Source organism: Leucopleurus acutus, assembly GCF_964270905.1.
Source record: "Leucopleurus acutus genome assembly, chromosome: 13".
In the NCBI taxonomy this organism is placed as follows: Eukaryota; Metazoa; Chordata; class Mammalia; order Artiodactyla; family Delphinidae; genus Leucopleurus; species Leucopleurus acutus.
Genome location: NC_139155.1, coordinates 44,071,488 through 44,098,206, shown reverse-complemented (window position 1 = coordinate 44,098,206; position 26,719 = coordinate 44,071,488). Strand labels below are relative to the sequence as shown.

General features: G+C 41.1%; 1 protein-coding gene across 1 annotated transcript in view; it reads left to right on the top strand.

The window, feature by feature from the left end:
- The first annotated feature begins 11,917 nt into the window (after positions 1-11,917).
- DSG2 (desmoglein 2) overlaps positions 11,918-26,719 on the top strand; it is a 47,530-nt gene continuing 32,728 nt past the window's right edge. The window contains exon 1 of the mRNA XM_082853639.1: positions 11,918-12,017. Within this exon, the coding sequence (XP_082709765.1) occupies positions 11,979-12,017 (39 nt within the window). The 5' untranslated portion in view covers positions 11,918-11,978. The remainder of the gene's footprint in view (positions 12,018-26,719) is intronic.

Genomic DNA, 26,719 nt, shown 5'->3' with positions numbered 1-26,719 from the left:
ACATTCCCTACCTCATGAGGTTTCTGTAAAGAAGTTACAAGAATGCACTTGGGACACAGCACTCATAAAGATTTGAAATAAAAATAATTATTACTATTTTTTCAATCTTTAAAATGAACTCAAAAAGTTGAGTGGTGACATACAAAACTACTGAAACCATACAAACTCAAAACATCTATATTATCCGATCCTAAGTCCTGTTTTACAGATGCTCAAACAGGCTGAAAAGTAATTTGTCCAGGGCTTCCCTGGTGGTGCAGTGGTTAGGAATCCGCCTGTCAATGCAGGGGACACAGGTTCGAGCCCTGGTCTGGGAAGATCCCACATGCCGCGGAGCAACTAAGCCCGTGCGCCACAACTACTGAGCCTGTGCTCTAGAGCCTGTGAGCCACAACTATTGAAGCCTGTGCGCCCTAGGGCCCGTGCTCCGCAACAGAGAAGCCACTGCAATGAGAAGTCCGTGCACCGCAACAAAGAGTAGCCCGTGCTCGCCGCAACTAGAGAAAGCCCGCGTGCAGCAACAAAGACCCAATGCAGTCAAAAATAAATGAATAAATAAATAAATTTTAAAAAGAAAAGTAACTTGTCCATCAAAGGTAGAGTTAGGAATTAACTAGGCCAATTCTATTCTTGTGATTCCAAACTGCCACTGTAATATTTCTTTTTCACTAATCTTTTGCCTAACCACAGAACTTGTCCTGTCTACTCTACTCTGCACTGGAAATTCCTCTGAATACACAAGCAAATAGAGATGAATTCATTCAAATCAAATTGTGACTTGTAGCCAAACAAGTAATGAGAATTTGACCAGGTGACTGCAATATTTCAGTTGAGCTCCCTTGGAAAAGGACAGAATGGGAGGCTTTTTTACCCTAAGAGTTCTAACTATGTCATTTCCACCAAGTAAAATAGGGCAGCTAGGTGGCTCTGGGCAAAAAAAATAGTTACTTCCAAATTAGCATAAAAGGAATGATGCGGGCCTCCCTGGTGGCGCAGTGGTTGAGAGTCCGCCTGCCGATGCAGGGGACACGGGTTCGTGCCCCGGTCCGGGAGGATCCCACATGCCGCGGAGCGGCTGGGCCCGTGGGCCATGACCGCTGAGCCTATGCGTCCGGAGCCTGTGCTCCGCAACGGGAGAGGCCACGACAGTGAGAGGCCCGCGTACCTCAAAAAAAAAAAAAAAAAAAAAGGAATGATGCTACTGACCCAACCTCCAGTAGGATACGCATGTTAGGGAATGCTGGTAGAACATTAATTACTGTACAAAGAAAATGACCACAATTTACATCCGGTTTCTATAGGATTTATGGTGCCAAGTGAAAAGAAGTTTTATTTACAAAAGCTAGTGGACCCAACATAAAATAGAAGGAAGTTAAATTGTCTTTACCTTTGCATATTTTATTACCTTATTTCTAGAATAGGATACGCTTAATGTTTTCATAATCACTACTTCCTACTTCCTTTAAAAATCTGACCATAACTAGTTGATAAGTTTTTTAATTGATAAATTAATTCACAGCAAAGTATAAATCACAGAAAATGACTTATTCTCCTCCTTGGAGTATACACCTTTAATACTCAAATATCTGCAGTCTCAAAAAACAAAGTGAAATTTCATTATCATTAGGTCATAGGTCAGGAGGTGGAGTGTTTAGTGCACGGACACTTTCCTGTCAAATCACATATGTGGCACCTATCTGTCCATATAGGACCACGGATCACACCTGAGATTCAGGTTTCACATTCTGACCAATTGACCTAATGCATCTAGTCTCTAAGAAATAAAAGTAAATAAAATGTTCCATAGAAATTCCATCATCTTTTTATTCCTGAAGCCTAGAATAAAAATTGTCCTCTGATTTAAACAAAATTTTTGGTTTTAGATGGCTTATTCATACTTCTAAAGTGAAAATCCGAGTTATAAAGGACAATAAACCATACTCTACGGACTTGAGATTCCTATTATTGAAAATTCCAAGGTCCAAACAATGGAAACTCACAATGGCACTTTTATGAACCATAAAACAATTCTTCCATATGACCCTTCACATGGATTTTTCTTTGTTCAAGAAGTTTTCCCTGTAATACTGCTCTGCTTAACTTGTTGTCATAAATTTACTGATTACTTCAGATGAATGTTCTAATCCTAAAGTTAAGCAAGAAGTACAAGGATACACTCTCTTCTTCTTTCATACCCACAGGAGAGTTAGTCACAAGAAGTCTTTGTTGGCTGACTTACCTTTATTGTAGCTGAGTCTGCGTGAAATGGGTGTGACTCTCTCCAAAGGTATGAATCATTCAGACATTGTTTCAGTAGAAGTTAAGAGAGGTCCACCTAAAAAAATGTTATAGCAAATTAGCAGACAATTCCCTTGTAAAATAAGAGGTCTGCTTTCAAGGCATATAGTAATGTTCATAATAAACACTATGATTTTAAAAAAATCTTTAACCACAAATGTCCTCAGACCAGCTGGTAAGGGTTACTGTGATCGTTAAAACTAAAGTTATCAGGAGCAATTTTTTTCCCACTGCCTTTTTTGTATCACAGTTTTGCTTAACTCGTTTGATAATGTTTGAACACATTTCTGTCTAATAAAATCTCTAAATGGGAACTAGACGAGGTGATGAAACTCAAACTAGGTCCACCGCAAAAAAAAAAAAAAAAAAAAAAAAAAAAAACAAAGTACAGTTCAAGCAAAACGGATTTAAGAACACTTTCCTGAAATGCTCACATACCTGGGACTTTTTTTTTTTTTTTGCGGTACGCGGGCCTCTTCCGTTGTGGAGCACAGGCTCCTGACGCGCAGGCTCAGCGGCCATGGCTCACGGGCCCAGCCGCTCTGCGGCATGTGGGATCCTCCCGGACCCGGGCACGAACCCATGTCCCCTGCATCGGCAGGCGGACTCTCAACCACTGCTCCACCAGGGAAACCCTACCAGGGACATTTTGATTTTCTTTCTTATGATATCTGAAAGACTGCTTCAACTCTCCTATTTCCTGGGTGTGTACAGATGTAACTGAGTTAATTAAATTATTATTTATCATATTAAAAGATTTTCAATTGCTTATACTATAAAAGTAAAGTTACATAGAAGTAATTTGCATTTGTAATGTCAAATTTGGGATTCAAGAATAACAATATCATAACTTTTGCTCAGCAGGGTAGTAGTTCCCAATATTTCTTCTGTGTAGTACGTGTGACAAACGACATTCACAAGCTCACACCCTCCCATGGACAAGCTCACCCTCAGGCTCCATTTGCCTCCCCCGCTGGAATCAACCCTTTCTCCACCCAAGGGGGATGTCAAAAATGCAAGTAAGTAACATCATTAAGGAATAACTTTAAATGTGCTCTAATGATTTTAACAAGTAAATCAATCACAAATTTCAGAACTTGATAATTAATAAGCTACTGCATCGACTTGCATGGTACAAAAGTTTTTTAAAAACCACCAACAACGTTAGTTTTGAAAGTAAATTAAAATCAGTTAATTTCTTTGAATCCTTGTTTTTTCTTTAACATGGAAATTGTTATTTATTTTGAAATTTTGCTTCTCTCTACTACAGTATTTATAATCATCAGTCAGATCATTTTGAAAAGGTCTTTAAGGCCAGTATTTTACTTCCACCTTTGCTCTCCAAAGCCATTGCATCACTTCTATTTCACTTTTTCCTGATATGCAAGAATGTCACTTGTCTACGTGCAAATGAATGAAGTAACCGCCGAGAAACCAGTATTCTTTTCTGTCTTCTGAGGGGTTTTCTGGTGGATCTCCCTAGGCTCATTAGTCACATTTGGGTCAGCATGATGGTTTCTGTCTGACATTCTCGGTAAACACTCTTGTGCTGCCCGTAAGCCCTACAAGTCCTGTCACACAGTCCAGGGCTGCTATTAGCAACCAAACTCTCCTCCTCTCTTCCCCAGCCACTGCTACTTCCCTTATCTTTCCGAGAATTCCTATAAACAAACCCTAGGGTGAAATCAAAGCTAGAGATTTATTCTGAAATTTTTTTCAGAAAACGTAGGTGGAGAGATAAAATCAACATTGTAATGAATGCTAACTTTGTTCACCTCCAGAGGGAAAAGGGATTTTCCATATTGTTTCTGGTTTCTGGTTTCGCACTTTGCTCCCCCTGTAAGGAAGGGCATCTTGAAAAGGAGAAAGAACACAGAAATGTTCTCCACTGGCCTCTAAACGCCTCAAACTTTATACTGTTCGGGAAGCCTTGGCAGGCCCATCTGTGATAAAATTGTGAGGTAGGGGGATTTTGCCCACAGTGAAGCAGGCCTCCCAGCACACCCACACCTCAGTTTGGTGACATTTACTCATGTCCTTCCAGGAATATAATGCTCTCTTCTCTTTTCCCCTTTACCCTCATTTTACACACACACACACCTATCCTCCAAAATAACCTTGAAAATATTGGGTTGGCCAAAAGGTTTGCTCGGTTTTTTTCCCTAAGATGGCTCTAGTAGCACTTAGTTGTCTTTAACTTCATTGAAACAATTTTGTTAGATTGTGTGTGACAGCTGTCATATCAGCGTGCATTTAAAAAAACACTTGTGCTCGCTTTGGCAGCATATATACTAAAATTGTAACAATACAGAGAAGATTAGCATGGCCTCTGCGCAAGGATGACACGCAAATTCGTGAAGCGTTCCATATTTTTTGATTCACTTTGTTATACGGCAGAAACTAACACACCATTGTGAAGCAATTATACTCCAATAAAGACGTTAAAAAAATTAAAAAAGGGGCTTCCCTGGTGGCGCAGTGGTTGAGAGTCTGCCTGCTGATGCAGGGGACACGGGTTCATGCCCCAGTCCGGGAGGATCCCACGTGCCGCGGAGTGGCTGGGCCCGTGAGCCATGGCCGCTGAGCCTGCGCGTCCAGAGCCTGTCCTCCGCAACGGGAGAGGCCACAACAGTGAGAGGCCCGCGTACAGCAAAATAAATAAATAAATAAAAAATTAAAATAAAAAATTTAAAAAGACATCAAAATTGGTGAATTTTTGTGTAGCCATTTCATTATTGAAGGTGGAAGAAAAAAAGCAACATTTTTGGCATATTATGCTTTATTATTTCAAGAAAGATAAAAACGCAATCAAAACGCAAAAGATCTGTGCAGTATATGGAGAAGGTGCTGTGACTGATCGAATGTGTCAAAAGTGGTTTGCGAAGTTTTGAGCTGGAGATTTCTCACTGGATGATGCTCTACCGTTGGGTAGACCAGTTGAAGTTGATAGTGATCAAATCAAGATATTAATTGAGAAAATCAACGTTATACCACGCGGGAGATAGCCAATATACTCAAAATATCCGAATCAAGCACTGAAAATCATTTGCACCAGCTTGGTTATGTTCATCGCTTTGACGTTTGGGTGCCATATAAGTTAAGCGAAAAAACCTTCTTGACCATACTTCCACATGCGATTCTCTACTTAAACTTGATGAAGACGTTCCATTTTTAAAACAATCTGTGATGGGCGATGAAAAGTGGATACTGTACAATAACGTGGAACAGAAGAGATCATGGGGCAAGTGAAATAAACCACCACTAACCACACCAAAGGCCGGTCTTCATCCAAAGAAGGTGACGTTGTGTGTACGGTGGGATTGGAAAGGAGTCCTCTATTATGAGCTCCTTCCAGAAAAGCAAACGATTAGTTCCAACAAGTACTGCTCCCACTTACACCAACTGAAAGCAGCATTCAATGAAAAGCGTCTAGAATTAGTCAACAGAAAATGCATAATCTTCCATCAGTATAAAGCAAGACCACATGCTTCTTTGATGACCAGGCAAAAACCGTTACAGCTTGGCTGGGAAGTTCTGATTCATCCGCCATATTCACCAGACATTGCACCTTCGGATTTCCATTTATTTCAGTCTTTACAAAATTCTCTTAATGGAAAAAATTTCAATTCCCTAGAAGACTGTAAAAGGCACCTGGAACAGTTCTTTGCTCAAAAAGATAAAAAGTTTTGGGAAGATGGAATTATGAAGTTGCCTGAAAAATGGCAGAAGGGTGAATACGTTGTTCAATAAAGTTCTTGGTGAAAATGAAAAACGTGTTTTATTTTTACTAAAAAACCAAAGGCACTTTTTGGCCAACCCGATATATTCACTATTCTTTCATTCACATGTTCCACTAGTATATAATGAAGACCTACAATGGATCAGGCACTGTTTAGGTGCTGAATACATAGCAATTCATAGAGAAAAACACCAGCCCTCATGAAGTTTACATTCTAATGAATGGTGACAGATAATAAGTAAATGCACAGTCTTTTAAATTGTGATGTGCCAAGAAGAAAAATGAAGTAGGAAAGGGCGATGGGGAGCCCTGGGGGTGGGAACAATTATAATTTTTATATGGGTGGTCAGAGAAGATCTCACTGATAAGGTAATATTTGAGGGGAAAAAAGTGAAGAGTGAGGAAACCTGGTACATGTCTGGAGCAGAAACTTCTCAGGAAAAGGAACAGAGAGTACAAGGACTCTGAGGTGGAGCATGCTTGGTGTATCTGTAGTGTCATGTTATGATGTAAATAACTGATAAGAGATTAGCATGCCACCCTCCCAGGAATATGCATGTATCAGCCGAGGGAACCTTCAGCTCAAGGATTTCAGACCTTAGTCAGTAGGAGGGAGAGGCATTCTGATGGGCCATGAAGACCTTGCTGAGGTTTTCTAGACAATCGTTGCTTTGTACACACCTCAATTCAGCATTATTATAGCCTCATCACCTTGTAAAACTAGTGTATGATTTATTTCGAAAAAGAATCTCTGACGACGTTGGTTCAGCACTCTACTTAGACCCAAGGATAGACAATTCTGTTTTCTTTGCTGAGTCAAATCTCATTTTGCAACTGTAGTGTCTTCCTCTAATTCTCTGGTCTGTGAACACTGCTGACAATTTCATTAAGTCATTTTGGTTCGGGACTTTGCATCTGAGGAGTCGGTCCTTGTCTACAGACTCATGAGGAGGAGCCTCTGGGAAACAGCTCAGCTAGAGCCTGTGACTCACTGCATGCGGCTCTCTATCAGGCAGGGTGTTGGCGGTGACTGTTCACCAAAGATAAGCTGGCTTCTTTGTGCTAGACCACGGGGCTGGCAGTCTACTGGGCTTGATTATTACTCTGTAAGTTCTAGCTCAGAAAGGTAGCAAAGCTTTTCCCACCCTGTTGTTAGAGGCCCCACCCCCCAAATCAGCCAGTGCTGTTCTCTTACTGCCTAAGGCAGAGGCCGCTCTTGGCCCAGCTAACTGGAGAATCCATGAAAATTTCAACATCCTGACACCTAGTGTCTGTGATGTCCCTCTTGCCTTGGCCTCTATGGAAAAAGACCATGATTCCTTCTCCAGGACAAAGGGGAAGGATGATCCTCTCCCATTTCTCCACTCCTAGTGTGATACACTCTCTTCTCAACCTGACCCTGAACTCCTCCAGCTTTGCCTTGTCCATGTCCTTCCTGCCACATTCAACTCCCGAGATACTATATCCCAGACACTTTGACCTCTTAATTATCAGCCAGGCCACTGTGAAACTCTGACTCACACCCACCATTCGCTACCCCTCTCCAGCTCTTGGGCTGCAGTATCGTTGGGGGAAACAGACAAACACCCACCAACACACGTGCATGTGTGTATGTGCACATGTATGCGTGTGCATCTCTCACACACACACACACACACGATCCCGGACCAACATTTTCTGACCAGATCCACTATTAATCCATCCAGAGTGGATATTTCAAACACCTTCCCCCATAACTCTCCTTTTCCACTTGTAATTAGTTCCTTCCATGTGGGCTTGGTTCAACAAACCTTTTTTTTTTTTTTCCCTTAAGGTAAAGTAGCTTTATCTTTTCTTAAAATTTAATTAATTTATTTTTTATACAGCAGGTTCTTATTAGTTACCTATTTTACACATGTTAGTGTATATATGTCAATCCCAATCTCCCGATTCATCACCCCACCACTCCACTTCACCCCACTTTCCCCTCTTGGTGTCCGTACGTTTGTGCTCTACATGTGTCTAACAAATCTTTATTGATCATCTAACATGTGCTGGACACGAGGGGCTGGGCCCACTATGAATATGATATGGCCTCTGCTCTTAAAGAAGTAACAATCTTGAGAAAGGAAAACAATCGAAGTAGCAGACAGGAATGAACTAACCATAAACCACAGTGTGACTGCTGCTAGGTAGGTTGTGTGAGTCACTTTGAACACAGGCACAGAGAATGAAAGGAAAGTTAAGTACAATAATTGGAGAGAATGCAAAAAGGAGAATTGAGGATGACTCTCAGCTTCCTGGCTTGGGTGGCCAAGTTGACAAGGCATATGAGGAAGTAGCAAGCTTGAGCTGGAGAGGTATAGAGGGATAGGGAAATCTTTTTTGTCAGTATGCTGCATTTGATATCCCTACAAAAGTATTATGGTAGTTTGATGTCCCTATGAAATGTCTAAATGGTAATGGCCCATGTTAGAAGCTCAGAAGAGAAAACTGATGGATCTGCACAATGGGAGTGGCTACAGAGTCGTGTGAGGTACCAAGTAAGAAGAAAAGATGGAAAGAACTCAAAAGGCATAAACACTTAACAGATTGGCAGAGAATAAGAAATGTATTGAGAAAGAATAGTCGAAAAGAAAGAAAATGAGGTGACTTTCTGCCTCCTAAATCTACCTGCAAATATGTTCTCATTTCAAACTACTTGCTGGACTTTTCTCATTGGATATTGCTCTAATATCTCATATTCAACTTTCACACACACAAAAAAGTCTTTACTTCTGACTTTCCTGTTTGTGTCAACGTTATGAAAAAAAAGTGCTTTTTTCTCAGATAAATCTGAAACCCCTGACTCTTCACCAACAGCCTTTATGCTTTGAGTTACTCTGTCCTCACAGGTTCAATGTCTCCTTCACAACTATTCATCCTTTAAGAATCAGCTCACCACACCACTCCACCCCAACCTCACGGTCCAAAGCATGAGTTAGGTACTCTCTTCCCTACGTTTGCTTTATACCGTGCAAATAGTTCTACCACTGCACTTATAACAGTCTATGTTAGGTATAGCTATACTATTTCATAAGCATCTATTTTTGTTTCTTGGATTACTTATCTTTGTATTGACAGTAAAATGCAAATTAAATATTTGGTGAACAGAGACAAACTAAATGTTGAATAAATGAACAAATGAGTGGAACTAAACCAGAAAACAAACTCCTCCTCTTTTCGCCCTTCTCCCTTGACCTAGATATGTGTCATAGTTTTTCCTGTATCCACATACCCTTTATTTTTTTCGTTTTTTAAATTGAGATATAGTTTATATACAATATTATACAAGTTACAGGTGTGCCATATAGTGATTCACAATTTTAAAGGTTATGCTCCATTTATAGTTATTATAAAATATTGGCTATATTCCCTGTTTCACATACCCTTTATTAATCAACATTCTATGAGAAAGCTTCTTGACTGTCATAACCAGTTTTTGTTGGTCTTTATGAAAACTTTTTTTTAACATTTTTGTTTTAGATAATACTAAGAGATGATTCTAATAAGCTAATCACCTGTATGTACATGTGAAACAAAGTATGCTGGGAAACATAACCCAGATAGATATTTTGAATATATCTAGATGTTAAAGCTAATTATTTGCACAAAGTATGTTTTTTTAACTGATGCATTATAAGTACGTGTCTTAAAAGTACATTTACCATAATGTTCAACAATTTAGGGGGAAAAACCTGCAAGTTAAACCTTTCACATCTTGTTAACACTTCAATTTACTTTAAAGCAATCAGCACTTCATTGGGAATGGCATTTGTTCTTGTGCAAAGAGATTTATGAAATAGATTGACTCTCATGCCAGCAGAAAAAAGTCAGGAGCTAGAGAACTAGCTGTGTATGATGTGACTTCCAACAAGTCCCTTCAACTCACTGAGTCATAAGTTTCAGAAGGAACTAATTCAAGAATGACATACTATGGCATTGGATTGTACACGTATTGACATCTTCTCTCAAAGCCTTACAATAAAAGTCTTATAGAGGAATACTTTCCTGAAATTGCCTTTGACAGCCTCCAGGGGAGAGTAAATAATCCAACAGAAATAAAATCTGCATTAGCTTTTCTCATTCCGGAAGCTACAATTATCTTCATTACTAAACAGAGATCAAACTCTAGATAATGAGGCATAAATACTTGCCTATAGGAGTCAGTTGCAAGAGCACTAATTTTAGGTAGGATTCCAGGGATGATTTGTGAGTGTTTTGGTAAAGCCTGCCTTGTTTAATTAGTAGCTTTCCCAGCAGTGATGGGGAATGAGAATTATCACCAACGGTGCTACCAACCACACCTAACTCAAGAGAAAGGAGTGGAAACTAGAAGACATTCTTCCCTCCTGACTCAGCTATGTAACCAACGTTTATTGAGAGTCCATCATGGGACTCAGCACTGTTCTAGTCACTGGAAACAGTGGGAAACTAAGCAGACACTCCTCCTAGATACTTTGTCCTCAGTTTAGCCACTGATACTTAAGTAACACTATGAGAAAAGTCACTCTGCATTTACTCCCTAAACAGAGGAAAATGTGGTTCTCAGCTCAAAGAGGTCCCTGGCAGCTTAGGAAGAAAGGGACTAAGGCAGAGATGGCCATTGTACTGGATCTGGAAAAGTGGCAAGATTAGAACTGGGGAAAGAAGGGTAGGAGATACTGGGGGAGGGAGAGGAAGGCACTTCTAACTACAAAAGGAACTCTACTATTTTGGCTAACTCTGATGCCAAATGTCTGGTTCTAGTAGCAAATCAACCGTTTATACATTTATAGGCTCTTCCAATACTTCACTGTCAATAATTAGCCTTTCTTAGAAGTTTCCTAATCTGTTGCTGATTCTAGAGTTTCTGTTTTTTTCGAGAAGAATCCAACTTAATATTTACACTTGCAAAAATAATAACACCACCACCATTTGTTGAACCCGGATGTGCTAGACACTACAGAACCCATCATACAGATTTTCTGATTTAATCTTCACAACAGTCCTATTTGTTGGATGCCATTAATCCCATTTGACAGATCTGGAAACTGAGGCACAGAGAGGTTGTCCAGGTCACACAGCTAAGTAACTATTGCAGAGAGGATTCTGACCTCTAGTGACACTTTGTGTAAGAGATTCTGTAAATCATATCGAAGCGTGTATGTTTCCCTGAACCCCTCTAGAGTTTTCTGCCAGTCGAAGCTAGTTAACAAGGGGCCGAAGAACTGTCCATTTGGATCATGTGTGATTCTTCTAATAACGGCTTCCCCTGAGCCAGACAAGCGGCATACCTGTGGGAAGCACTGAAGGGGCCAGGGGAAGAGGTGAGAAGCCTTCGCGGAGATAACCACCCGAAATCCTGCTCCAGAACCTTCGCTCCCGGAGAGCGGGCCACACGCACCCGGCCGCGGTTGAGGACGCGGGTCCGGGCGTCACTCGTCTTTCTCCTCCGCGCCACCTGGGCCTCGCGCACAGTTACAAAGCACTGGACCTTCCGGCGGCCTCGGGCGGCCGGGCCGGCTCACTGGCCGCCGCGGGCCTCGGCTGCAGAGCCGGGCCACACTCCGGCAAGAGCGGGGCGGGGAGGGGAGGACGACGGGGCGGGGCCTGCCACTCCAAGTCCCCATGCCGGGGACGTCACGGCTCCAGGTGCGTGTGCGGCGCGGGGCGGGAGTCCACCGTGCGCCTCCCTCCTCCCCGCAGGTCCCACCTCAGCGCGAGCAGCTCGGCCGGGCTCCGGGCTCCCGGTTCCGGGCTCCATTTTCTCGCGGAGGCCACACCTGGAACCGCGCCTTTGGGCAGGGCCGAGCGGCCGCCGCGGGGGAGGGGACCCTCGGGGCGGGGGCGCCGGGGAGGAGCGGGCGCGCGCGCGCGCGGAGACGCGGGGAGCCGGCGGCGCCGAGTGGTGCTGGCGGCCCGAGACGGAGCCTGCGACGGGATGGCGCTGGGCGCGGGGGGTTCGCTGCTGCTTCTCCTGGTAAGTGCGGGGAGCAGGGGCGCGGAGCCTCGGGCGGGCCTGGGCAGCTGCGGGCGCCCGGCCCGCGCCCCGACCTGCCCGCTTCCGCCGGGCAAGCATCGGCCCGCCCGGCGCTCCCTCTTTGTGCCCCGAGGTGGGAAAGGGCCGAGCAGGCGGCGGCGAGCGCGGGCCCTGCGGCTCCGCTGGGAAGGAGCGGGCGTGGGAAGCTGGCTGAAGTTCCGTTTTTCTTACCGCCACGCGCAAGCCCTGGCGCGTTTCTGTATCGGCGATCCGCGGGTGTAGTGAGCCCTGGAGCGGGGACCTTTCCTGGAGGTCGAGAGCTTTGTCCGGAGTCTCCTCAGACGGCAACATGGAGGCGGTGGGAGCAGCGGCCGCGCCTCCTCCCCGGGGCTCCCGCCACCCGGGCGCGGCAGTGACCTGGGGAAACACCTGTATTCCTAGACTGCAGGAAGGGGCCCCAAATAGTTTCTTTAATGTATTTTACAAAGTGTAATTTTTTGGTTAAAGCCACGTTACTTTTGAAATCACCCACATATAGTCTGAACTTAAAGTTCCCAAAGTTGGTGTTTTAAAACAGTCGCCTAGTATTAAAGGTAATGAACATATGTAATAGTTTTAAGATTTTTTTCATTTTAAAAGATTACACAAAATCGATATGCAGCGCCACAGTCAAACGGGATTTTCAGAGGTTCTTAAAGGAACTGGCAAACAGTGTTCCATCTCTCGATCTGCATTTCTTATGCCTGGCTTCTACATTCAGATGGGTTTTTAAATATGTTTGTTTTGTTTGTTAAAGGAATTGTACGTAATTAAGAAATGTATCTGTTTTATAAGGGTTTGCTAGATGGGTTTTGATAAAATGACAGTTATCCTGTTCATATAGGCGTGCATTCACCTTCCAGAGACTTAACACATGTATGTTCACAGAGATTAGGTACAAAATCATACTGCTTTCTTATATAATGGTGAAAATAAAAACTACAAGTACATTCTCTGTATTGAAAGCGCTAACTTCCGAAAGATTGCATTCTCTGTATCCCAGAATTACAATGAAAGAGGGAAAATATTTTTTTTTCCTATATCTCACACAGGAAGAAACATGACTAATGACATCTAGGGATTTCAGTGAACTCTCACTTGCGTGCTATTTAGGACCTGCGGGCCTTTGGCACACCAGTTAATTTTCATGCTTTTTATCCATTTCATTTTGCCTAAATCATTGAGGTAATTTTCAATTCAAGTTTATTTTGTTAATAAAACTTTTCAAAGATAATTTGTGGTTTCCTTTTTGGCCTCCAGAGTAGCAAAGCAACCAGTTCCCTCATCATGGTACTTCCAGACTAAGGAGATTACAAAACTAGCATAGCACCTAGCTTAGTTTGAGGGTTAAATATAAAATCCTAGAAAAGAAATTGCCTTTGTTCTCAAGTGATATAACAAGCAGGCCAATTCAAGTACATTTACAGAGAAATAGGTATATAATTTAGGCATAATTTTTACTTTATCAATTCAGTATTTTTACTTTATTGAGCAGCGATTGACTGCTCCTTTGAAAAGTGATTCTAACTAACTGAATAAGCAAAATTCTTGGACACTTCTTTGTATTTTCTGCAATACTTGCACGATATGTATTTTGAGTATGTTTATTTTTGGTCAAAGAACAGTGGGCATTTTGCGCACTGATGTGTTTGAAGTTGGAAGTATAGATTTTAGTGAAGAATATTTGAAAGCAGCTATGCTGACAGAAGTACTTCTCCAGGACACAGCTCTTTTATAGAAGGTAATAGAAATTGTAGTGCGTACGGGTCAGAGTTCAGTTGTAGATCACAGGATTCACTCTAGCTAGTTAAAGCAGGAAGATTTCAGGGCATTGTGTTGATTGCATCCGTGTGGCAAGGACTGAGGAAACACTCCATTTTGAGCTGTCAGTGACTTCAGAGCCATCCATCCAGCAGAGCCTAAGCCCTTAGGGAGCTGCTGCCTCTCCTGTGATCAGGAACCAACACTGCCACCCGGCAGTGTGGAAACGGCCATGATCAGGGTGCTACTTTTGCTGCCAGCTCCGGAACCATGCCACATTTGCTAGGATGCATACCAACGAAATGTACCAGGACTCTGCATCTTGGTACCCATGAATCTAGTACAGAATCTACTAGATGAACACTAGAACCCAGAGTAAGATAGCTGCAAAAACCCAGCTCCATCCACATCTCTGCTTGCCAGCAAGAGCAGCAGACACGTAGCTTCTGCTTCACTTCCTTCTTTCACATCTCACGTAGATGCTGGTTGTTGAACCTAAATCACATTCAGAACGTTAGCTGCTGGGAGTCTGATATGTGGTCTCTAGGTTTCCTCTGAAGTTCACGGAGATAAACCAGAAGCGAGATGTTGAGTGGCACCCACATAGCTATCACACAGATAGAGCCAACTCTATCAAAATGGGAAATAGAGGTAATATTGTAAATAAAGTCAGAGAACCTTTCCTCACCAAGAGTTCTTTACCTGGCATTTATCGACTCCCAGATGGTCCATAGATAGAATTCAGAAGGTCCTTAGACATGGCTGGGAATAAATTACATACCTGTTCTCACTAATGTTTAACTGAAATTTAACATTTCTTTAAATTATGTGTAGGAAAGACACTGCAATAGCATAGCAGTACTTGTGACTTTAGACAATAGAATTCGCAGATATTTTCACATAATACTATAGGTATCTTAAAATACCATTTTTCTCATCATTAATAGACTTTCTGCTATATTTTATTACTTAATGTGTTGATAATGAAGTACATGACATGACTGCATCACAAATTGGTGTTTTTTAAAAACTTCTGATAACTATTTCAATGTAATTGAGTTCATAATTCGATGTTTTTTATTTTATAAATTTAAAAACATTATTCTGAGAAGAGGTCCACAGGCTTCAACACCCTGCTAAAGAGGGCACTTGAAGAGATTTTCTGGTGGTTGCCTCAGTTTTGCCTTTGACTAATTAAGCTTGTCCTTCAAAATCACACTACATCTTAAAGATTAAGTGGGAGCAAATTATACTGTGAGCGGTTGTGTTTACTCATATGTTAGTTTGTTAGGGCTGCTCTAACGAAGTACCAAAACCTGGGTGGCTTAAAACAGAAATTTATTTTCTCACAGTTCTGGATGCCAGAAGTCTGAAATTAAGGTGTGGGCTGAAACCTACAGGTTTCCTTCCTTGCCTCTTCCTGGGATTGGGTGGTTGACCACCAATCTCTAGGATTCCTTGCCTTGTCGGTACACACTCCAGTCCTCTGTCTTCACGTGGCATTCTTCCTGTCTCTTCATATCGACTTCCCTCTGTGCATGTCTGAGTCTGTGTCCAGATTTCCCTTTTCCATAAAAACACTGGTCCTGTTGGATCAGGGCTCACACTAATAACATCAAACTTGGTTAAATCTGCAAAAACCCTGTTTCCAAGTAAGGTCACATTCGGAGGTACTGGGGGTTAGGACTTCAATATATCTTCTTTTGAGAGACACAATTCAGCCCATAACAAGTAGGTTCAACTATCTATAAATTATCAACAACTTTGGAGTTATGCTTAAGGTTCTAATATGCAAGTGGATAATAGATTTTAGAATAAACTCAAGTGTAAGTGAGATGGTAAATATTGAAACTTATAAGAATAATCAGTTATATTCAGGGATTTTAGAAATGTATGATTTCACATTTGTTTTTGTTTCTAAAAAATTAATAGGTAATGGGGAAATGGCAACTCTTAACAGAAGTTTCTTTAATTATAAACTTAGCGGAAAGTACTTTACAAAAAGACATGAGCATTAATTTCATTTACATTCTCCCTGATCATTAGAAATACCTGATGAGCTAAATTAAAATCTCAAGATTAAAGTCCAGAAATGTATATCGATAGAAACTTCCCAGTTAATCTAATAATTAGATAGGTGTGAGAGAATTACCAATCTAAATTTTGCAAAATAGTTTATTCATGAATGAAGCATACAAATATTTATATGGAGAAGAAATTACACACTGAATAGGGGTTCATATTTTTAAAACCGCCAAATTGCAGTAAAAGTCAGAAAGCTTAATTGAAATTATAAGTGAGCTTTAGATCAATTTTAGCATTTCTCAATCACAGCTTTTTTTCTGTCTTTCATTGTGCCACAGATTTTAACAGCTGATAACACTTTTCAAACATACAGTCCACATATGATGCAAGATTGTTTTCTCAGTTAAGTTTACCTTAAAGTTTCAGATGTATACCACATATGACATTGCACTCTTTTTGTTTACTTCTAATTATTTTAAAATTTACTGAGATTTTTATCATATGCAAAGCTTGATGATTAGGGTGAAGGAAGCTGGAACACCAAGATTTGTACCATAGTTTAGTGGTAAGATGAATGATGCCCACAAGAAAATAAACTAGGTAGGAACTAACCCCATATGACCACTATTTAGTGACTACCTGCTCAATTCTAAACCGTGTGCTAAACATGGGGAGACCAGTAAAAAGTCAGATGGGTTCTGCCCTCATGGTGCTTACAGTCTAGTAAACAAGTAAATGGCTAAATTCCAAATGGGTGATGGTAAGAAGAGTAATGATAAAAGAACACACAGTGCCATGGAGCCTACAGAAGGAGCTCCAGCACTGAACATCCCAGCTAAGACCTGAGAGTAATTATAAATTAATGAGATGATATGAAGAGAAAGAGGGGGAAGAATGTTCTAGGTAGAGAGAAGAGCATATGCAAAGGCCTGAAGACAAGGATGCATGGTTCCTTGAAAAAACAGAAAGAGTCCATGTAGCTGGAACACAGTATGCAGAGCAGAATGACATGCTGAAAGAAGTCTGCAGCCTTCTTGATACCAAGGGAAGCCACAGAAGGCTTAATTGACAAGTGAGTGCTTTTAGGGAGGTGTTCAAATCATAAAATGAAAAGATGAATGCTAGTTGAGTAGGTCAGGAAGGGGTGGAGAAAGAAGAGATGGTAGTCGACTGGGTACAATTTTGCCTCATTATTAAAAAAAAAAAAAGAAACTTCCAGAATTTGGGATGCTGTGATCAAAGACGGCAGAAAAGCCCAGACAGTCCTGTGGAGGGAGGGTGCAGCCTGGCAGGAGGGTTGGTTTGCGAACAAGGGTTCTCAAGAAAATGTCGGGGCCGGGGGTGGGGGTGGGGGGAAGGATGTGAAAGGGGCGTTTTGATTGTCACAAGGTGCAGGATGCTACTGGCATTTAGTACTCCAAATGCAGCGTGGCTAAACCTCCAGCAACGAACAGAACCTTCAAGAAAAAATTGGCCACTCAGGAAGACTTTTCCTATCAGAAATGCCAGTAGCTCCCCCGCTGAGAAATGGCGATAGGCAAATAGTGAGAGATTCTAATCAGGGATTCATCCTACTTACCTCTGTCTTTTTAAAATGCAAATATCCTCTCAGTTGATTAAGCCTTGATACATTCATTTATTCAGCAAGTATTATTGAGCACCTACTCTGTGCCAAACACTTTTCTAGGTCTTACCTCAAAATCGCACCTTCATGGGAATTCCTTTCATCAGCCTAGCAGGTGCTGCCTGGCTGAGGGAATGAGAAGGCAGATTTGGGCGGAGACGAGAAGAAAGAGGTCCCATTTCCCCTATTCTAAAATACCTCCATCCCACTACTCTTTCACGTTCCCTACGATACAAACTAAAAATACACAAATAAGTGGCCCATAAACTCCCTCATGTTGGAGATCCACTCCTTACACCCCAAAAGTGCTAACTGGGAAATGGGGCAGGGCGCCTAGCCCAATCGTCATTCTTGTTCTAACACTGTGGATCGGCTCTTCTTTCAAATATCTCCTTCCTTTGCTTCCATAGTACTCTGCTGGGGGTCCTTTCACCTCCGGAAGGCTGCGGTGGTTTTCCCATCCGGCACCGGAGGATATGCTGTACTCAGATCACCAGGAGGCCCAGGAGGTACATTGGGGAGGCAGAGCGTGGCCGGTAACAGCGGTGGCTGAGGGGCGCGCCCCTGGGACCGCGCGGTAAGCCCTGCCCCTTGAGCCGCAGCGCCCTACTCTCGAGCCTGCTGCCTCTTCCCTACGCAGAGCGTTTCCTCAGGATTCTAGCTTAACATTTCTACAGTTCGTTCTCTGAGAATGCCTCCTTCTAACTACTCAATCTCTGATCCCTTTCCCTATCCTCCACACGCAGGGCACTGCCAAGCGCTAACGTCGTCCCCATAAAGACTGTTGCCTCCACCCACCCATCCCGGTGCCATTACCCTATTACGGGCCCTCATCACATCTGCTCTGGCTTATTTAACCTTCAAACTGTCTCCTGCCTCTCGCCGTGGAGCACTGCCAAAACAATCTCTCCGAAGCTCTGGGGGCATAGTATCCCTCTTCAGAAGCTGATCCTTACAGGATCAGTGAAGATCCTTAGCACAACTTTTTGTCCTTATTTTCTACTCACTACCGACACACGATCTAGGTGTCAAATTGCACGCCTTCCTGTTCTTTGCCCTCCCTCTGCAAGTTCTGGCCGGTGCGGTCTTTAAAGCAGATCATTTCCTTCCGCCTCCCATCTGCTCCCACACCTAAACCTCTCCGGATTTCTCTAGAAGGAGGTCATTTCTGCCTTTTCTGAGCTCCCCAGAACTGCTTTTGCAACTGCCGTGCACACAATGAATTTCTTCTACCTCTGTTATAGTAACTTATGTACACTTTATCTCTCCTGCTAAACTTCTTTAGAACAGGATCTATGTACCATTTATCTATACTAGCTCAATGCCTTGGACACAGAAGAATCCTTTAAAAACCTAAAAGCTAATGTATCTTTCTATGTTTGGAAAAAGGTGGAATAATAATCTGGATTTCATTTGTTCAGAAGAAACGTTTAACGCTCAGATAGTGTGGTTGACCTTTAACACATTCGGCAATTACTAGATGTGCTTTCGCTATATGCCAAACAGCCTTCTAGGTGCTTGTGAGCTGTCCCACTATCATGAAGCCTACAGTGGGGGAAAGGAGAATGTAGGGAAACTAATTTGACATTTTTTGAGTACCCACTGTGTGCCAGTAACTGGATTTACTGAATGTTATTAATGGATGAATCTGGGTAGAACCCAAGTCCCCCGACACCAAATGCCTCTCTGTCAATCCAAAGGCATCACTGTGACCTCCTTTACAAGCAGTTTTCTATAGTTAGTCATACGTAAGGCCTGAACTTCTGGAACTAGATAATTGGTTCAGTTTCATTACAAGATAGAATCATCCTAGAAAGGAAAAAAAAAGGAGAAGAAATGTAAATTGAAATTTGCCTAATTGCACAGTCCTGCAGAAGTATTCTAAACAACTTTCTAAAACCATTGATTTCTCACTGTTCAGTTTTGCCAGTCCACTTATTTGAAGCCAATTGAAAATGCCTGTTTTCCACTTTGGACCTTGGAGTCAATCGTTGGTCAGTTTCTGGTAGTTCCTGCAGTTTGACTTACTGACAGGATAGTGCCATCTAGTGATGAAAAAGGACAATTTGAAGTTCTTGGTTTTCTTAAGCTTCTTGGGGGGGCGGGGGAAGAAATCTGGTTTTCTTCATTCTATTTTTTAGTGTAATTTTCAGAAATATATTGCAGCAAAAGGGTGGAAACAGCCCATCATTTTTGTTTAAGAAATTATGTATTATGTAGATGTATCTGAAAAGATACATTTTACAGATTTGCTTGTATTTTGCCTGATTCCAAAAGCATTTGTAGCAATTATAGAAAACACCAATAAAATGGTAAAGTATTTCAAAAATGATAAATGCTCAGTAAATCTTCAGTAAATCTTCAGTAAATCAGTAAATCTTCAGTAAATCAGTAAATCTTCAGCTAGAAGAAGAGGTATGAACACTGTTTAAAGCAATTTTATTGTAGTTGATTACTACTTGTAAAGTGGAAAATCTTCTTGCGATGGGAATAACTCAGTTGCTGAATTTCCTTATTTGGAATGTATCGTTTCACACATCTCTGTAATTAAGGGCTAATTCTCCAGTCTATGAGTCATGCAGGCTCTCCTTCCCTTTCCTTTGCTACTCTGTGATTTTACACAATTGTTTTCAAAAGTGGGGTCTCAGGACCAGCAGCATCAGCATTACCCGGAAACTTGTTAGAAATACAGATTTTTATACCCCACCCCAGCCCTACTGAATCAGAAACTCAGAAGTCTTGTGTTTCAACAAGATGACTCACGTGCCACTCAAGTTTGAGAACCACTGTTTATTAACATCCCTATTAGAAAATAATTGGGAATTGAAAAAGAAGATTAAATATGAAAAAGCCTACTTTTAGCTATTTATTAGCAACTCTGATTTTTTTTTTTAATGTTTTAGGGGCCAAGGAAATTGACTAAATAAAATAATGTTGACTTTTTTGGGTCTTCTGTTTATTTGTCTATGCCAAGTTAAAAATAGGAGCTGTCCATGACTACACAAAAGGCAACTTGAAAGGACGGTTCACAACATGCTCTAACAACTCAAGTGTAGCACAGCATTGCTAACTCAAGCATTTTAAAATTCTTGGCACCAATAAATGTTTCCAAGGAAAATATCTCCCCCTTTAAAGTTAACGTCAATATGACTCACCCCAAATCATATTTATTACATTAAGACTAGCCCAAACATCTAAAGAGCAGGCAAAAGATTAGGATCAATTTATAGAATTTATGATCAATTATAGAATTTTTGTCAGACTTAAAGTATATAATTTTCCTATCTAAAATTCAAATTCAGAGTTGAAAAATTAAAGTTCAAAATATTGCTTTTCTTGGTTGTTGAGTTTTTTTAAACAGCAGCCATGAAAACAAACGTATGTTTAAACTAGCTGTTGAGTGAGGCTGCCCTAGGAATTGTGTGCCCTAGGAAATGTGTGGGTCATTTGTAAGTTGGATTTTTTTAAGTTGGGAATTTCTAAATATGGTATAATGTTTAGCCATAAAATAAGAAATTTTATAGACCACCTCTCCTCCTTCAAAAAAAAAGACCAGAGGAAAATAGTATGATAGGTGAAATTCTAACATAAGTCTAACATCAGGTTTATCAGACCTTCTTGTGGATACAGAGTCTACTGAGGACCAGTTCTGTCTATACAATTAGAAAATTCAGGATCTGTAGTCAGAGGAGATAAACAAGTGGCATCCATGACCTTTATTTTATCTCATTTTATTTCCTTTCAATTATTTTAGCCAAAGCTGGAAACCCTTTAAGAATGGGTTGGGTGTAAGCCAGGGACCTTAAAAGCAATTTCTGATTCTGCATTCTGTACAATGAAATGGAGAAACAGAATTTGAAAACATTCTGCGTGGTTGGAAGGGTGGGTAGGAAAGGGAAGTAACAGGCTTTTCTGTGATTGTCGGGGGTGGGCATGAGGTTGAAGAGCAGCAGCGGGCATGTGTTAGGTCACCTCTATTTGGGTACCGAAGATCATCCGTTGACCGCCCTGCTAAAGTAGGCTAAAGTTCTTTCTGGCTGAATGGAAACAATAAGCCATTATAATTCCTCAAAGTTAAAACAATATTTTAAACTACTTTGCACCCCTCTACATCTCATCTTCAGTAAGTTATCGATTGGTCTGAGATATTAAAGTTTAAGGGGTCACCTAACCTTGGACTCATAGAATCACAAAAGAAAGCTTCAAAATCCTCTACTTCCGGCCGACAGCCTATTAACCAGGAAGAACTGTCATCACTGACTTGTAAGTCCTCCAGGATTCTGTTTGTTAAACTCATCGAGGTGACTTCAGAGTTGAATGTCTTTTCTAAAGGTGCTGACCTTGGGAACAAAGAGTCATTGATTGATTGTATTTTTTTCAATGATATTTGACCTTCCCTCATGGCTCTGCCAAAAAAAAAAAAAATTATTTTCTTTCCAGTTACCAAAAAGGCCAGTTTTTACAGGATGCATGGGATCTAACGGTAGAAAATTTTTAAATTTTTTCTGAACTTCAGTAAATTGGGAAAGGTTTTGAAGGATTTTTCTGGTTCATCTAAAAATACTACTTCTTTGACTACAGAGACTAGAAACTTACGTTTCTTCTTCAGTCTTAAAGGCGTGTCACACATGACATTTTTCTATCACTAAGTTCCTTGTGAGAAAAAAGAATGACAGATTTCATAGTTAGGAGAAACCATAATGGTCACCTTGTCCAGACGTCCTTCCAGTGCTTGAAATCCTTTTACAACATCCCCACAGGACGTCACTCAAACTTACAGAACTGAAAATGTTCAAAGGGAAGCGGGAAGGAGTGGGAATGGAGGACAGAAGACAGAGTGTGTCAATTACTCCATTTATATTGTCTGCAATATGCTACCAGTTTGGAAATTTACATAAATCCATGGTCCTCCAGAACTTGCATGACCTTCTTGGCCCTAGTTATTACAGTAACTTTCAATCAGAGAAACATGGTCTAAGTTAGGGTTTCTTAGCCTTGGCACTTTGCATTTAGAGCCAGATAATGCTTTGTTGGGGGAGGGGCTGTCCTGTGCATTGTAGGATGTTGAGCAGCTTCTCTGGTCTCTACCCAGTACATGCCAGTAGCACTTACTTCCCCCCGCCCCCAACACACGCACTCTGGTTTGATAAGCAGAACTGTCTCCACACTTTACCAAATATCCCAGGTGACCACAGGATGTCACAGGAAAGGGGTGGGGGAATTTGTGTGCACAAAATCTCCCCCAACTGAGAACTACTGCCCTAAATTAAGAATGTGTGCTGTGAGATACACATTCCTAAAGAAACATCCAAATCATTTACTTTAGGAAGGAGTAGTTAAGATCTCAACTATTTCCTTAGTCAAATAAACAAACAGTTCCACAACTGACCAAATGTTGGTACAACTCTCTTGGGTTGTTTGTACCATGAATGTGGAGCAAATATTTCAGTCTATCATGTCTTTATTAAGTGTCTGTGAAAACAGGCCATTGCAATAGATGCTGTAAAATGCAAACAGCAGGACTATTAGGTAGATGCCAAACCCCTCAGCTTTAAGGTGCACATCAATTTTGGTAACTTTTTAGTGAAGTGGACTGAATTACTGAATTTTCACAAACCGAACATACCGTGTAACCAGCAACGAGATCAAGAAACATAAGCGGCACCCTGACACCGTCTTCACTGGATCCCTCCCCTCTACCACCACCACCTTGACCACAGCGCTCTCATTCCCACCTCCTGGTCTGGCTATTCCTTTTGCAGGGCTCTACCTGGCTTGCTCCCTCACCCCATTCCCGTCTCTATGCAGATGTAACCTCTTCTGAGAGCCTCCCCACAGTCTTAAATCTCTCTACTACCTTGGCCCTGCTTTAATTTTCTTTACAACTTTTATCACACCCTACTTTTGTCTGTCTCCCCAACATGTAAGAATCCAAGAGGACAGGAACATCGCAGGAGCTTGGGAAATTGAAGGCATGGATAAATCCAGATTTCAGAAATTTTAAGCTGAGGAAAATGCAAGTCTTAGAAATGAGGAAATACCATCATAATTGTATTCACTGAGTGCCTGCTATGTGCCAGTCATTGCAATAAATACATTTATGTATTATTTCTTTTAATTTGTATAATAACTGAACAATGGTACACGTTAGGCTGCTTTCAAATGTAAGCACCAAAACCCAACTAAAAGGTTAATTAAAAGGAATGTTTAATATCGCATAACAAATGGTCAGGAGATGGGGTGGCTCCAGATTTGACCAGTTTCGTAACTCAAAGATGTTATGGTTTCAGTTTGTCTTCTCTGCCATTTTATTAGCTTTCTACTCATGGTCACAGATGGCCATTGCGACTCCAAATGTCACATCCTTGCTCAGCAGTCTCCAGAAGCAGGTAAAAAGAGAGGCTATGAATATGTTTTTCTTCTTATGAGAGACAAGTATCTTTTTCCAGATTCTCCTGATATCTCATTGGCCAAATTCTCTTACACGTTGTTACAGACTGAATGTTTGTGTCCCCCGAAAATTCATATGGGATAGTGTTTGAAGATGGGACCTTTGGGAGTTAATTTAGATGAACCTTTTGCTACTGAAAAATAATTAAAACACAGCCTCTGGTAACAACAAAGTTAATAAGAAAAGCTCTATCTTTATTCCCTCCCCTTTAATGTGGCTGAGGAGACTGGAAACAATTTTATAATGTGTGTGCTACACCCACACACCCAGATCTTGGCTTCTAAATACCATTCAGTATTAGAAATCAGGGCTCCTTGATGAAATGGTTGATTCTAAAGCCAGGACAGGGAAAATACAAGATGAGCCTGGAGCATCTTGTAATACTAGACAGTAAGAAAGAGCTCAAAAAACAAAACATGGGGACATGTCAAAGGGACACAGAATCTAACCATAAAGATCTTTCAACGGCCAAAGCTGGAACTATTTAAACAGTAAAATAAATTAAATAGTATTGGATTATAACCCACAGAATAAAATCAATATGCATGAATCCAAGCTGATAAAAATGATTGAATTAATAAATAAATGAGGGAAGAACAGACAAATCTTTCTTACTAAAGAATTCCAAATAATATATAGAGATGCCCCCCCTTGGAAGTGGAGCTTAACCTCTCTCCTCCCGGCATCCCTACTCCAAGGGTGAGCTAGACTTAATGATACATTTCTAAAGAATACAGCAGGTGAAGGGAAAAACAGCAACTTTACAGTGGAGAAACCTACAAAGGCTACTTTAACAAATATTGTCAGGTGAGTATCATGTACCCCTGATATGCTGTGAGGAAAAGGCCACTTCACCACCGCTCTGTGGTGTTCTTTACAAAAGCACATCACCCAGTTCTAAACATAAGAAAAACAACAGATAAATCCAAATGAGAGGACAGTCTGCAGGATAATTGGCCAGTACTCCTCAAAACTGTCAAGGTCATAAACAAGGAAAGCCTGGGAAATGGTCACAGACCAGAGGAAATTAAGGAAACATAACAACTTGATACAACGTGGGATCCTAGATTGGATCCTGGAACAGAGAAAGGACATTAGTACAACAGTAAAATCTGAATAAAGTGTAGTAATTTAGTTAACTGCGCATTATCTAAATATACCAATTTTGATATCTTAGTTTTGACAAATGTACCACAGTTATTTAAAATGTTAGCTTTAGGGACTTCCCTGGTGGCGCAGTGGTTAAGAGTCCACCTGCCAATGCAGCGGACACAGGTTCGAGCCCTGGTCTGGGAAGATCCCACATGCCGCAGAGCAACTAAGCCTGTGCACCACAACTACTGAGCCTGTGCTCTAGAGCCCACAAGCCACAACTACTGAGCCTGCGTGCTACAACTACTGAAGCCCACGCGCCTAGAGCCTGTGCTCTGCAGCAAGAGAAGTCACCACAATGAGAAGCCCGTGCACCGCAACGAAGAGTACACCCCATTTGCCACGACTAGAGAAAGCCTGCACACAGCAACGAAGACCCAATGCAGCCATAAATTAATTAATTAAAATTTTTTAAAATAAAAAAATAAATAAAAATAAAATGTTAGCTTTAGTGGGAAATGAGTAAAGGCACTCTTGGTACCCTCTGTACAATATTTGTGTAAATCTAAATATATCCCTGAATTAAAAATTTATTTAAAAAGAAATGTGTGCTGAAACAAATACTGTATGTCAAATGTACTTCAATTAAAAAAAATTTAGGGAAATTCTCAAAAATCAAATGCTGCTATAACTAAAGCATTAACAATAGTAAAATGTAAATGGGATAAAACCCCTTCAGAAGCAATGGGGCAAAGAAAAAAAAAGTGTGTGCTACGCAATTGTTGAAACTGGGTGCAGGCTATGTGGATGCTCATTGTACTGTTTACTCTGCTTTTGCATATACAGTCATCTCTCCGTAATCGCCGGGGGTTGATTACAGGATTCCCCCCCTCCCCAGAAACCAAAATACGTGGATTCTCAAGTCCCTTATATAAAATGGCGAGGCGCGTCTTACTCCGTATCTGTGGGTTCTGCGTCCGCAGGTTCCGCGTTTGCAGATATGGAGGGCTGACTATAACTGCAATTTAAAAGTTTTTAAAGGTTAAAAATAAGTAAATTCATGAAATAGAAGATTCTCTGCTTTCAAGATATTAGCAATCAAGAGTGACAAAGTTTCTTGTGTTAACTACTGAGATAATAATGAATAGGTGGACTTTGTTGTCTGTATCCCTCAACAAACAAATGATATTGCATATCACAGTTCTACAACTTTGCTACTTAAAGTGTGGTCCAAGAACCTGCAGCCTTGGCATCATCTGAGAGCCAGTTAGAAATACAGAGTATAAAGCTGAACTCCAGGCATACTGAATTGAAATCTTCATTTGATCAATACCAAGATCCCCAGTGAACAAAATACACATTAAAACTTAAGAAGCACTGTTTATAGTCATGTAGTTTTCTTAACAAGTCACATCTGAAAAGTACATTCCAATAAAAAATGAAGATAGTCTTATAAAGAGTTTATGTTTGACTAGAAGACTATAAATTGGCCCCTTTTGCTTACATCCTGGGGCACATGATACTTGGTCAGAATGATAACATTTACTTAAAATAACACATATTTAATATCACACCTTTGCTAGGCCCAATAAGATTCTAGGGAAGAATAAAAGTGGTAAATATTTTATCCAGCCAACTCCTCAGTGTGGCCCATACAGAGAAAAGAAACCAGTAGTTAGGAGGCTGGGCAAGAAATAGATCACTTTTTAA